Source organism: Arvicanthis niloticus, chromosome X, assembly GCF_011762505.2.
Source record: "Arvicanthis niloticus isolate mArvNil1 chromosome X, mArvNil1.pat.X, whole genome shotgun sequence".
In the NCBI taxonomy this organism is placed as follows: Eukaryota; Metazoa; Chordata; class Mammalia; order Rodentia; family Muridae; genus Arvicanthis; species Arvicanthis niloticus.
Window position 1 is genome coordinate 19,303,171 of NC_047679.1, and position 13,680 is coordinate 19,316,850.

The window sequence follows — 13,680 nt, forward strand, 5'->3', positions numbered from 1 at the left end:
GGTCTTAAAGCTTTGGATTTTCACAAAGACCCTGTATCTTGGCTAGGAGTCTATTCATACAATAGGAATAGTACACAGCAACAAAAAAGGGATGGAGTATAAGCATATGCCAAAATATGGATGAACCATGCCAACATCATATTACAAAAAGCTGGATAAAAGGGTTATGAGTCATATGAAATATTCAGAATAGGCGTAGCTTTTCAATTGTAACCTGTAACCAGTTAATTTTACGTTATGAGAATGCCACAACAATGAAAAAGAGTACATATGTAAAATAACCCAAATATGGTTTTTCTAGCTGTATCTCTGGCAAAAGTTCAATGTTATCTAGGGAACAAAGTAGATTGTTTAAGCTGCAACGTCCTAATCAAATTGATAATAGGAAGAAAGTCTAAGGCAATTTAAACTAGATAAATGAAATATTCAAGTGGCAAAAAGATTGTAGACAATGTAACATCACCTCCTGACTAGCTCACAAGGACTAATTAAAGAGCAACAATGTTATGATTTTATTGACTAAATGTGACATTCAAAGGATTTAAATTCAAAAGACTTTAAATAGTTAATGTAGCTGGGTGGATACAGGAATGGATGCTATTTCAAATGTACCTTCAACAAATACTCATAAAAACTCTTGAAGTGTGTCATATAACAAAGAGCCCAAAAATTAGGATCAATACAGTCAACTTAAAAGATATGCTTTAGTATCATTTGCATGCCTCAAAATATTTGAAAATAATAATAATAAAAAACCCTCAATGAGTTCTATTTCATATTCCTCAGTTGGGAAAACTGGAGGAAGCAAGTACCAAACTTACAATGGCTTTCTCTTAGACTCTCCTGCAAACCAGATCTTGTGCCAATTGACACCAATCTGAGTAAAGATAATCTTGCTATATTAGTTCCCTTCTTGGAAGCAGAAGTCTCTTTGTTCAGGCATATCCAAAATAGATATCACTCCCAAATTTGTCTTGCTTTTCAGGTCAACAAAAATAAATAAATAAAATGTTTTCTTTAAATCAAATGACACAGAAAATGCTCCCACCATTTGGACAGTGGGAAACTTGAGTGGGAAGCTGGAGGAAGATAATGCCTAGCCTGGAAGGCAAAGACTGACAGAAGAAATCTTTGGAGATTACTGGTGCTTTTAACACCTACAGGTTTTCTTTCCTTGGTGGAAGGAACGATGCTTATCTTTGGCTACAATTTCAAATCCTCCACTGGAGTGACAGGTAAAAGGAACTCTGCCAAATTCAACATTTTAGGGGATGTTTTTATTTCCCAAATCCTTGTTGCCCATCTTCTGCTTTTTTATACTGCCAACATCCACAGGGTTGTTAGTGATAGGTTTCCTTTTGCTTCCTTGCTTTATCCTTACACCCCACACATCCCCTGCCATGTGTGTGTGCCTGTGTGTGCCTGTGTTTAGGTGGATGTGTGTTTAATGCGTAGAGGGATTATCCATTACTCCTATGGATGAGTTTCTGCTCTGGTATCTCTAATTTGCAGAACACTCAGTCATTAGATGCACAGAGCCAGTATTCCAGAAGGTGGCCATGTCTACAGAGACCCTGTTCATGGGTCCTTTGCCAAACACTGCACACCACCATGGTTAAAATATCAAGGTACCACAGAAATAAAATGTGTTGATATTTGGTCAGCTCAAGCTTTCCCAAACACATTTGGCCCTGGAAATGTAGTGCTGTTACAACATCTTTTAACCTCTCAATAGCCTACAGACAGCATTCCAAAATTCACACATGGGATCTGATTCTTAGAACCAAGTAACATTTCTCCAGAGTTGCCAACTGGAATTCTTCTCTTCTTCTTTTTCTTTTCTTTTCTTCTTCTTCTTCTTCTTCTTCTTCTTCTTCTTCTTCTTCTTCTTCTTCTTCTTCTTCTTCTTCTTCTTCTTCTTCTTCTTCTCCTCCTCCTCCTCCTCCTTCTCCTCCTTCTCCTTCTCCTTCTTCTTTTCTCTCTCTCTCTCTCTCTCTCTCTCTCTCTCTCTCTCTCTCTCTCCCACCTTCTCTCTTTTATTTTTTAAAAGAAAACCCTGACTGACCCTTGAACTGTCTGTGCTGGTGAGAAATTTAAAATATCATCTCAAAGTGAAAAAATTTCCAGATAATTTGAAAATTCATTCTATTCTGAAGAAATTTTTCTTAGCATTCTCATGATAAAGAGAATTTATTATTCAAAGTAATTTTAGAATAAGCATCATGAATGGACTAGTGGGAGGGGTGACACTGGTCAAGAGTGGGGGTGGGGATGGGAATAGGACGAATCAAGTCAGGGGGAGGACACAGAGAACAAAGAGAATACTGGCAGAGACAATTGGACTGGGAAGAGGAATGAACGTCCCTGAGACTAGCTAGAAACTTAGGGCAATGGAAACTCTCAGGAATCTATGAGGGTGACTCTAGCTAAGACTCCTAGCAATGGGGGATATGAAACCTGAACCAGCCATCTGCTGTAACCTGGTGAGACTTGCAATGGAGGAGGAATTGGGACATTAGCCCAGGCACTAAACTTTGACCTATAATTTGTCTTGCCCTCAAGATGTGCTGGGGTAAAGATAAAGCAGAAATAAAGGGAATGGCCAACCAATGACTGTCATAGCTTGAGATCCATGCCATGAGTGGGAACCTACCCCTGACACTGTTAATAATATTCTGCTATACTTGCAGATAGGAGCCTAGCATAACTGCCATCAGAGAAGCTTTATTTAGCAACTCATGAAAACAGATGCAGAGTCTCTCAGCCAAACATTTGGGGGAGCTTATGGAATCTTGTGGAATATGGGAAGGAAGGATTCTAAGTGCAAGACAGGTCAAAGACACACAAGAAAACCTACATAATCAACTAACTATGGTCCCTTAGGGGCCCACAGACACTTAACTTCCAACCAGGGAGCAAGCATGGGACTGAACTAGACCCTCTGCATATGTATAACAGTTGTATAACAGTTGTGCAGCTTGGTCTTTCATAGACAGAGAAGTGGAGTATGAGACCTCAGTTGGGGGTCTCTGACCTGCATGTAAACCATCTTTAGATTGTATTCAGTGCAATGGAAAGCAGTGGTGTTTAAGGTTTTTGTTGTTGTTGGTTTTAATGTGAGAATAAAGAAAGTGGACATGGTCTAGATGAGAAGCGCAGAGAATCAGACCCTTGAACTCTAGGAGCCAAAAAGAAAGAAACCTGCCTCTCTTGAAATAGGGAGGAGAGAGTATCTTAAGGGCAGCAGCTATTCATGTCCTTCAGGGAAGATAAATAGCTAATTAGCTGCAAAACAAAGTTTTCTCAATTATGAGAAGACAGTGAAGCCAGCTGACCAGTAAGAGACCAGGGTTATAAAATACCATATTGTCTTCAAGCATGGTGAAAATGGAATCTGATCCAAGCAAGCACCTGTGTTAGTTTCCTTTCTCTTTTCGTTAAGAAATTCAAGTGTTAAGATGGTGAGCATGTTTCCCCTCTAAAGACCATGGGTTGGTAAAGGAACACCTGCAGCTTGTTTTGTGAATGGATTCATTGGCAAACAGCCACACCCACTTGCTCCCTGTGGCTAAAGTGGAGCTAGCTACCCAGGCAGCAGTGAGTAACTGTGATAAATCCCTTATAGCCTGCAAAGCTGAAAATAATTTACTTTCTGAAACAGTAAAGAGGTCTCTGCTCTAGGAGAGAGGCCAGAATGAATGAGTTCTCTGGGGCCTTTTCATGACACAGTTCTGTAATGGTGTTGCATAAAGGGCAATTGGAAATTAGAATAAATGGAAACCCAAGGTGTTTGGTGTTGTCTCGAGATGTCATTGATGTGGCTGTATACAGGTCAACCTTCTCTTTGGATCCGCTGGATTCATCATATGGGTCTATGCCCATGGAAATGAGTGATTTCTGTACTAAACAAGTCAGTGTACCAAGAGAAGACTCACCTTCACCCATCATACTGTTGAAGTCACTATACAAGTAACACCATTTCTAGTTTTCCTCCCCAGGAATAGAAGGCATTCTAAAACAAGGCAGTGGGAGGTTGGTCATTTGACCTTTCTCTCCCACATTAATCAGCCTTGGCCTTTTCAGGTGATGTCAACATTCTCAGTCAAGTAAAAATAAGACTAACAGAGAGCAACACCCGTGCAGTTGTTTTCTTTAGACAAATGAACCATGCAATGGAAGATAAGTTTGCCTTTTATGTATTTTGCCTGCACCTCCATTCTTTGTTAACAAGGCTATGATAAGATCAGGTTTGAGAATCATAACAAATGCTGTTTCTGTACCATCCCCCACCCCCACCCCAGCACTCCTCCACACATAAAATGGTTGGTTTTATTCTAAGTGGTGAACTGTTGATATGAAGACCTTGAACTGTAGGCTGTTATGGAAAGAGTTTTGTTATGTCTAAGGGAAGCATTCTTAGCTGGAGCAAAACAGCAAAAGCTTCTATTCTCTCTGGTACTCAACCTCGAACAGAAAACAAGTCATTTTGAGAGCAAGGCCAACCAGTCACATCCAGATATAAGCAATCAGCAGCCTGAAAACTTCCCAGCTGTCCCTGCACCCACCTCTCAGTGATATTCTTTGCTGTCTGTAGAAAACGGGCATGGTCATTCTCCTTCAGTGAGTGTTCTGCTTGGGAGATGAGTGATGCGGACCTTTCAATGCACTGTTTACAGTTTGCAATCTGCTGAGCTAGTTTGCGGAGCCTCATCACCTAGAACAAAAGAAGCAATGGCAGGCTTGGTTAAACATTAGGCTCACTTGGGAGATGGCTCAGGGCTGGACCCTTCAGAAGTATGCAGTCTGTTAAATCAAAGCAGAGAGAGGTTGAAATTTGAAAGGCACAATTATGGAACTTAAACTTTCTGTCCTTGGAGAAGCAGTAGTAATTTGTTTTATGAGGAAACACTACTTTGCTAATTACTTCTCTGTTGATGCGGGGGGGGGGGGGGAAGGTGTTGTCCAGTGGCAAGTGACAAAGAGTTACTGAAGTTCCTCCCTCTACTATCCTACATAATTGCTTCAGGACCTTAGGGAACCCTGGAACTTTCTCCATCTCAGGATTTCAGTGTGCCCTTAAGAAAATAAAGCACTTCTGTAGGTGTAAATTTGAGGCCTAAGTTAAAAAAAAAAAAAAAAACATTATTCTAAAAAGTTCTTTGTAATCCATGGAATAAAGTTGTGACATAAAAGTATTAGGTATTCCTATTTTACATACTGCCTAAAACTTGTGTATTAAATTAACAGAGAGGGAGCATTTTCCCATTGATTAATATTTTTCTTATTGAACTGATGAGAGGAAGCCAAAAAAAGCACAGCTGGGCCATTTCCTCTCACTGTAAACGTCATTTCCAGTCACTTTGTGCTCACTTGATAAGTTAACTATTTTGATAAGCATTTCCCATTTGGGATAAAACACATAGTTGTTTCACAATCTCCATTTTAGTTCCTGATTCTGTCTAGCTTGAAAAAAAAAAACCCTCAACCACAATCATCTATAACCTCTCAGGCAGGCCAAGATAAGTCCAAGGTAAGCCACTTAACCGTGGCTTTGGTGTTTGAAATGGGCTATAAGCTGAAGCCCTCCGGCCAAGAGCCAAGTTAAAATTAGACCAGTAATTGGAATCACCTCGTGCCTACTAGCCCCACCTACACAAGAGGGGACAAGTTTTGGCTGGTTTTCTGATAATTCCAGAATGGAAAATAGCCTTGGGTTGAAGGGTCGAGAGGAAGCCTGGTTAATCTGTCTTACAGACAAGGCAGGCCCAGGCTCCCTCCAGAATTCCAGCTAACTTTAAGAAATTTTTGCTTTCTCCAAGTCATCAATATCATCCCAGGACAACTCTAATCTTGAAGCAAAGGAAGGAAGGAGATGTCAGATCCGTAGAACTCTAGGGAATGTCCAATTCCAAATGTGTACTGTAGCAGAAAAAGGAAACTACAGCTGAATTGAGAGGTGCTGAGCCCAAGATTTTAGGAAAGGCTGAAAAGAATCCATGAAAATAATGAGTCAGAATGAAATGTCCAAGCTTGGCAGCTAAGAGTATGTGATCTCAAGCATGGTAAAAATACATCATTCATTATAATGGTAGTTCTTGTCCCTATCAGGAAAACTGTGTACCTAAGTTGAACAAAATAACACCATTTTATACCAAATAGAACAGAACTTCTGGCAACATTATATAAGAGGGTCAAGGTCAAAGCAGCCCTCCAGTCTGATTCAGGATGTTAAAACACATCTATTACAAACTGCCAGAGGAAGGGAAAATTCCAGAAGGAAAAATAAGTTAATAGTCTCTACAATAAACCAAATGAATGGAATATTTAATTATATAACATAAAGAATAATTTAAATTGCATGGCGAAGTTGAAGGTATTTGATACAATTCTCACAAAAGAAAATGAGGTCAAACTATTCTTTTGGATTCATTTCGTGCCACTCTCTCATCCTTTGAATATACGAAGTAGAGACCACATGTATCACAAATGTACCAATGACTACTCTTCAATTTCATATTTTTCTGTTTTCTCTATGAGGATATTGGAGATTAAAGGTGATATATAAGGACAGGAAACAAAAAAACTAAACAGCATATATCAATGTAAAAGACACTGAGAGCAATCTGTGAAACTACCACAATGTTCTAGAGTGAACTTCCATGTAGGACATACGTTTAATTATAGGTCAGTTTAGAGTATCATCAGAGATTCTCAAACACTATATGCAAAAAAAAAAAAAAAAAAAATCAGCTGGGGATCTTTCAAAGGAAAACTCTAGATGTCTGGGAACATCCTCCAATATTCTAGTTAATGAGCTGTAATTGGCAGAGAAACAGTAATTTGCATTTTAACGAGCAATGAATGTTTTTAAATCTCCAGGTGATGAATCACTAGTATGGTCAGGACTAGCATGTAAAATACCAATCTAGCTTTAATCTTTGAGTCCATAGACATCTGTCATGCTGGAATGTCACTCAGACTCTTTTGTCTTTTCTTACATTTATGGAATTCTCTAGTTGGAGGCCAAAATTCAGTTTCTCAATTTCTTCTATAGCTGTTTTCTGTCACATAATTGGTTATGAGTTTACCTCCAAAACGTATTCATTGCATTCCTGTCTCTGTGTTTCTTCTTTGAGCCTTTTTGGTCTGAGGTTTTTTTTTTTTTTTTTTTTTTTTATCTCTGAACTTTTTCTTTTCAAGCCTGTGTGTCCTCTTCTGCAAAACTAATCTCACTGTAAATAAGATAATGCTGCTGATTTTGTTGGCTGTAGTTTTAGAAATTGGAGATTTCTTTTTGGCGTAGCATTTCAGTTTTACAGAAAAAAAAATCCAAAGATAGCTTCTTGCTCTCCTTGGTCTATTTTAATGGTTTTACAGTTGCCTTCACCTAACCCGGCCCTTGGGCTCAGCACTCTGGAATTTTGTCTTATCTCTGTGTCTCTGAGGCACCTGCTTTGTGTGATAATAGAATTTGTGGGGCATAGGCCCTCTTAACAACTGCCTTGTTCCAGAACCTCAGAACTGAAGTTTGCTAAAACCCATGATGCCAGGCAGACATTGGCAATACTCTTTTTCTCTCCCTCGTAATGAATGAGAAGCCTTCTACAATCTGTGGTGCTAAGGCATAAGCCTCGTTTCTGCCTTCCATCAGATCCAAAGCAGTTCTAGATCCTTCCTACAAAGTGTCAAGAGAGGTTTTTAGACACAGGCGTTGGAAGTGCAGGTATACTTTCATCTTTTCAACCAAGCCAGTGCTGGGAGCCACAGTTTAGACATTGTACTTTCCTCCTATTTCTGCTTTGCAGAAATGTTTCTCTCATTTCACTCTGCACCATTGTATTCTATTTCTATTAATGCTGTATGTTTGTAGTAGAGTGAGTGCTACAAAAAAGGAACTCAACATATAATCATGGCCCAAACTGGAATACCTTTTACTACTCTCCTCTAGCTCATAAAGGGAACTCTCATGCCAAGAAATTCAAGCTGTGGCTAAGTAAGGGTAAGAAAGTATGCTTGCTACAGAGGTATGTCAAAGTGTCATTGCAATCTCAATATGGGCTCTCAGCGAGGTCCGTATCTGGACCTTGGGAATTTTTAAATATGCTACCTTCCATACTAAAGGAACTTTGTAGATGTTTAGGTTAAGAATCTTGAGGGGTTAAGGTGGTCCAAGATTATGTGGATAATTTCTACATAATCTCTTAGGTCTTTATAGGAGAGAGACAGGAAGGTTCATGTTAGTGAAGTAGATAGGAGGATGGGAACAGAAGGCATAATACTAATGATTTAGTTGTGAGCCAAGGTCCAGTGTATGGCCTCCACAAGCTTGAAAAAGCAAGAATAGCTTACCAACATTGCCTTTAACCCATGTAGTCTTTAACACAATGAGACTGCTTTCAGACATCTAAATTACAGAACAGTAAGATAATCAATAAGAAGGTTCTAAGCTACCAAGTTTTTGGTAATTTGTAATAGCACAATAGAAACTATTATGAGAAGAGTACACAGTCAATTAAACAGAAGAAGAGAGGTGTTTTTTTAAATTTTGAGATACATTGCACAGATTAATAAATACATAAAATGTAACTACTGTATACTTCCAAATTTTTAGAGCATTAAATTTAAGAATTTATCACCATAAAAATAAGTATTTGAGGTGATTAATGTTATACTTAACTTGATTTAATTATTATACATTTTATTCACAAACTGTAGAATCACATTGTATCCAACAATATATACAAGTATAACTTGTCAATTTAATATTAAAAAAAGAAATTTTCTAAAGAAATTGATATGAGTGTGTAGAGTATTGATGCTTGCATGCAACCATGTGACAATAGCAAACAAACTATCTACCTTGTATATACTACCAATTAACAGTAGCAGGAAACCAGGCATTTGAGACAGTAGAAGATGGCAGGAATAAGAGATGAGTCCTCATGATGAATGAAGATTCACTAGGCTGAAATATATCCTCAACACAGAGAGCACTTATCAAACATGGTGTCATTCTATTTGGAAATTTCAATCACAAGAACTATGGGCCAAATATTTCTCTTTTCTTTCTTTACTACTCTGTGTCAGGTATTTTACTACAGCAACACAAAATGGACCAAGGTAGATAATTAAGAAGGGATTATGGCAAATACAGAGAATGTAATTTTTTAATTATTATTTTCAAAGCTGCAGTTGCTGAAGAGAAAGTACATATTCTCTGAGTGAGAAATACAAAACCCTTCTGTCGAGGAAATCATACCTTGCCTTCTTTAATCTTTGTTCCAATAATTTGTCTTCTTTGCTGAATAATTTCAATGAGAAGATCACATTCTTCTGTCAATTTGGCTTCTTGACGGGATGCATTGACCTACAGGATGAATAAAATGGCATTCATTTGGCTTTTCAGGTAATTGATACTGCCAGTGTAGACTAATATATTTCTAGTGGTCTCTAACTATACACTTTAAATTTTAATTCTTCTTCCTACTATTTGTAAGGATGTCAAAAAGAAGTCTTACATCCTGCCTGACTTATGTCCTTAGAAAATAAAATCCTGTTATAACACTTTTTTTTGCTAAGCTAGCCTCAGCCTTAGAACATTTCCTAACACATATATACATTGCCATTATTAAGTAGTTGGGAACTGACATGTGAGATGAAATACATTTGTAACTCCTGCCCTGATAAACTTGAAAAATAAATTTAAAATCCATTTAATCTTATTAATTTATTCAGAACAAATTATTCTTAATACACTTTAGGAAAATTTCTCAGAAACAATGTAACAGCTTACATTATATATTCATTTAACAGGTTTTAGAATTTTGGGTTTACTCCCTGTAAGAAATTAAATCACAAAATGGTGGCTTGATGCTTTATTAATCTTATGACCTAATTTTAAACATATGTCTAATATATTTAGACAGAGAGGTTGTACAAATGAACATACACTATCCTCACATAAAGGTGGATCAATGCAGAAAGGCCTGTGTTTGAAATTTTGAATTGCATTGTATGGGATGGAGAATTACAATTAGCTCATTCTTGGCAACTGCACTTGGGAAATAGCGTGTACATGGTATTTCCTCCACCTCGTGACCACACTGAAATGCTTATTCACAGACAGAAACCCAAAAATCCCAGCTGTGGAAGATGGAGATAACATCCACAAGCTTTATTATTTTAGTACAGCTACAGAAGGGGCTGTAAAATTTCACAGGATGATAGTGACACTGATGATTCTAGCATATCTCATAAAAGAAGACAAGGCCCAGCTATGTCGTTTGGTAATGAGCTAGGATAATTTCATTCTTTATAAATGAGATAAACTGGAAGTAGTACTGTGAGGTCAGGATAAACACCCAGTCATTATGGCTCACCGAAACTATGTCCCCTTTCAAGAGGCCCAGGATTCCTTGAATTTTATTCTTGATCATTAACAGATGCCACAAAAAGATAACACATTTTATTGAGAGACAATGGTCACCAGCCATTTATAACATTGGACATTGTGTGCTGTGTTAAATTACTACAAGAGGTATTGTCTAAATGTTTGTCTAACTAACAAAGACAAAAATTGCATTGACAGCCACAGAATTTAGAAGTCAGGTTGATAATTCAGGGAAGGTAACGAGTGGGTTCAGTTTCTCTCACCTTTACTTTATGTTATGATTTCTAGTTCCCCTAGAGACTTTCCAAGTAAATTTAGTTTTCCATTGAAATATTTGCTTAAAAATTACTCTTAACGAATGTCTTTTCTTTTCATCCCAACATAACTTAGTAACTGATTTCAACTAACCTGTGAAAATAAAGGGGCCATGTTGATGATATAAACCATATTATTATGGTGGAAGTGAGATGCCTGGAATGTAGCAATGATTATGATTCTTTTCTTGACAAAACTTTAGTGAGGTTTCAGGACCTTCTCCTGGGTCAACCTGGGCATGTCCTTGCAGGATGTACAGTTAACAGGAACACTACTAAATTGGTTAGTCATAATATTCTATCCTGGTCACCTTCAGTATCTGATCTCCATCTTCTACTATGACTAGGCTGTTTGTGCAGATAGATAACTACTGTTATCCAGAATCCTAAGTCAGAAGCTCTATTACTCATGTTTCCTCTAAGTTAATCCATTTGTCTTTCAAAACACATTGAAATTTGAGTTGTTGCAAATTAGAAAAAGTGTCTTGTAGTACTCATAGTAGCATGAAATTCATGTATAAATTTAATTTTTATAACAGACTAGTTGGCTTTATAAAATTAAAAAAAGTGGACTGAACTCTAGGCTGAGGACTCAGACATATTCTGATTAACCTGACACAACAGTCACCGCTGAATCAAAGCAATATTTTCAGAAATTTGGGAACATGGGATGTCAATTTTAGGCCACAAGATTTTTTTTTCCAAATAATGCAAGCTGAGCTTTTCTTAGAATGGAGAATAGTTGAATCTGGTTTTTCTACTTTTATCAAGTTCCAAATTTTTGTTCACTGTGGCATTCTTATATTCCTACAGGTAGAATAAAAGAAGCCAAATAATATCCTACATTTCTGAAATTACTTCAATTCCACAGTTTGATTATGGCATGTTACTTTAAAAAGGAGTTAATGATCTGATTGGCTTTCATTTCTTTTGAGTGCGGAGGTGACATGTATCATCAGGTGTTTCTACTTCACATTTGGTTTGGACAGGTACAGGTCTTGGGTGTTATTTTAGCTTTCCTTCCTGATCCATAGCTTTTGATAAAGAAATCACTGCAACTGATGGAAGTGTTCTATGTTGAGCCTTCTGAACATGTAAAAACCACTCCCTAAACCTTCTTTCCTCAATATGTTCTTCCACTTTTGGGTAATCAATCTCTTTTTTTGTTCCCAAACTATAGTCAAGTGTGAAATAGAGATGAACAGCACATCTTGTATTTGGACCACATTGAAATGGATAATAAGATCTTCAATGCCTTTGAAAAAAATTACTATAGATCAATTCTTCAGGAAAAATATGAATATAGCTTAAAACCAGATCTGTCCCCTGTCAGCCTCCTCACTGCAACTGGTGTCAAGTATGCTAACAAGGAAGCATCAAGGCAGCTCCTGAAATCTAGAAACACAGCTGGTTTTGCCTTGTCTGTCTTTGAACTTCACCCATGTGCTTAGCAATATACTGTCTCTATTTCTAGCTAAAGCCACAGCATCTATTTTCCTCTTGAAAGTCATCATCTCTTTATGGCTTGATTTTATTCTTTAGTACTAGCTGCAACTCTTTCTTCCCAAGTTGGAGACAATCTCAAGTCTAAAAACCAAGAACATACTGTTCCTCTCTTGATAAGCCCCAATTTGTTATCTGAAGCTTCAAGTGCCATAGCCAATGAATGCCATGCAGACTGGCTATAGTCCTGACTGCGCTTACAACACAACTGCTACTCCTCCTTTGAAAGAATCACATTCAAATATTTATCATTCATCCATCCATTTAAAATTGATTCCTGGGCTTCTCCATGATATTAGGCAGCATTCCAACTGATGCCCATATGGTGAGTTGTAAGAAATACAAAGTCATGGTTATTTCCAAGTTTACATGTAAGTATATAAAACAGGTTGAATTTGTCAAAAAATAAATAAAAATTTAAGATTGAGACATGCGTAGGCAAGAAGTTAGTGATAGTAATGTGATTAATCGTGCCTGAGAGTTCATTTTATTGCATATATGAGAATCCTTTGACAAGTCAAGAGGAAAGAAATGGACCTAGCCAAAAGATGCAGACAAGGTGTTTTAGAGGTTCTTTGGACTCTGCATCCAAGAGGCTAACATCCTGACAAATTGAATCGTTATATCCCCAAATGGCGGCCAATTCTGTATGCAATATTTTATATGTAATTCTTAACTCAGGACCAGTGACCCTTTTAACTCTATTCACAGAGAGCATTGAAAAAGTGTGCTACCCCGTTGTACAAAACTGAGGTGAGATATGCTGCTAGTACTCTGCTTCTTTTGTATTGAAGTAACAACAGGATGGAGACAATGTGGGAGGCTCTGGCATGGGGCTGGAGGCATAGGATTCACAGTAGCCACTGCAGAACTGCCTTTGCTCTCTTAGAAAATAAGGAAAATGAGATCTACATGGTGAGTTGTTTTAGGATTTGATTAAGATTATGTTCTTGTAAGCTCATGTTCGTGTGTGTCTGTTTAAGACAATGATGGTATTGAGAAACTGAACACTCATGGTGGCTTGATAGAACACAATTATGGTAAATTTGAGCATAGGCACCACCTATTTGGTGAATTTGCAGTTGTCCTAAATATTTGGTAGCAGGCAAGGTAGACTGAGAAGGAAAATTACATAATCAAGGCACAGCAGAAATGTCTTGTCCATAAAGACTTGCTGACCCATTTTTCTCATTCATAGGGTCATCTTGCTGCTTCTCTGACTATCACTTATAGTCTCCTTGAAGTGAGAAATCTGAAAACTAACATAAGTGCAAAAGGCAAACATAATGTCTAATGTGATTCAATCACTTGATTATTTAATCAAATGACTGAATTTGACCTGAGATCAGATTCAGCACTGAGTGTTTCTCTTCTGCATTAATATCCACCTCACACTGATAATTAGTTAGACTTCCATATCAACTGTCAGCATGGAGATTTCCATCTTGAATAGCAATATACACAATTTTGTAT

General features: G+C 37.6%; 1 protein-coding gene across 5 annotated transcripts in view; it reads right to left on the bottom strand.

Annotated features, from left to right (window-relative positions):
- Nucleotides 1-13,680, bottom strand: part of Mid1 (midline 1) — a 339,419-nt gene that overhangs the window by 37,298 nt on the left and 288,441 nt on the right. For all 5 annotated transcript variants that reach the window (XM_034484695.2, XM_076918926.1, XM_076918927.1 and 2 more), the window contains exons 4-5: nt 9,260-9,367; nt 4,566-4,714 (exon numbers count right to left, since the gene is read on the bottom strand). In XM_034484695.2, coding sequence (XP_034340586.1) covers nt 4,566-4,714; nt 9,260-9,367 — 257 coding nt within the window. The remainder of the gene's footprint in view (nt 1-4,565; nt 4,715-9,259; nt 9,368-13,680) is intronic.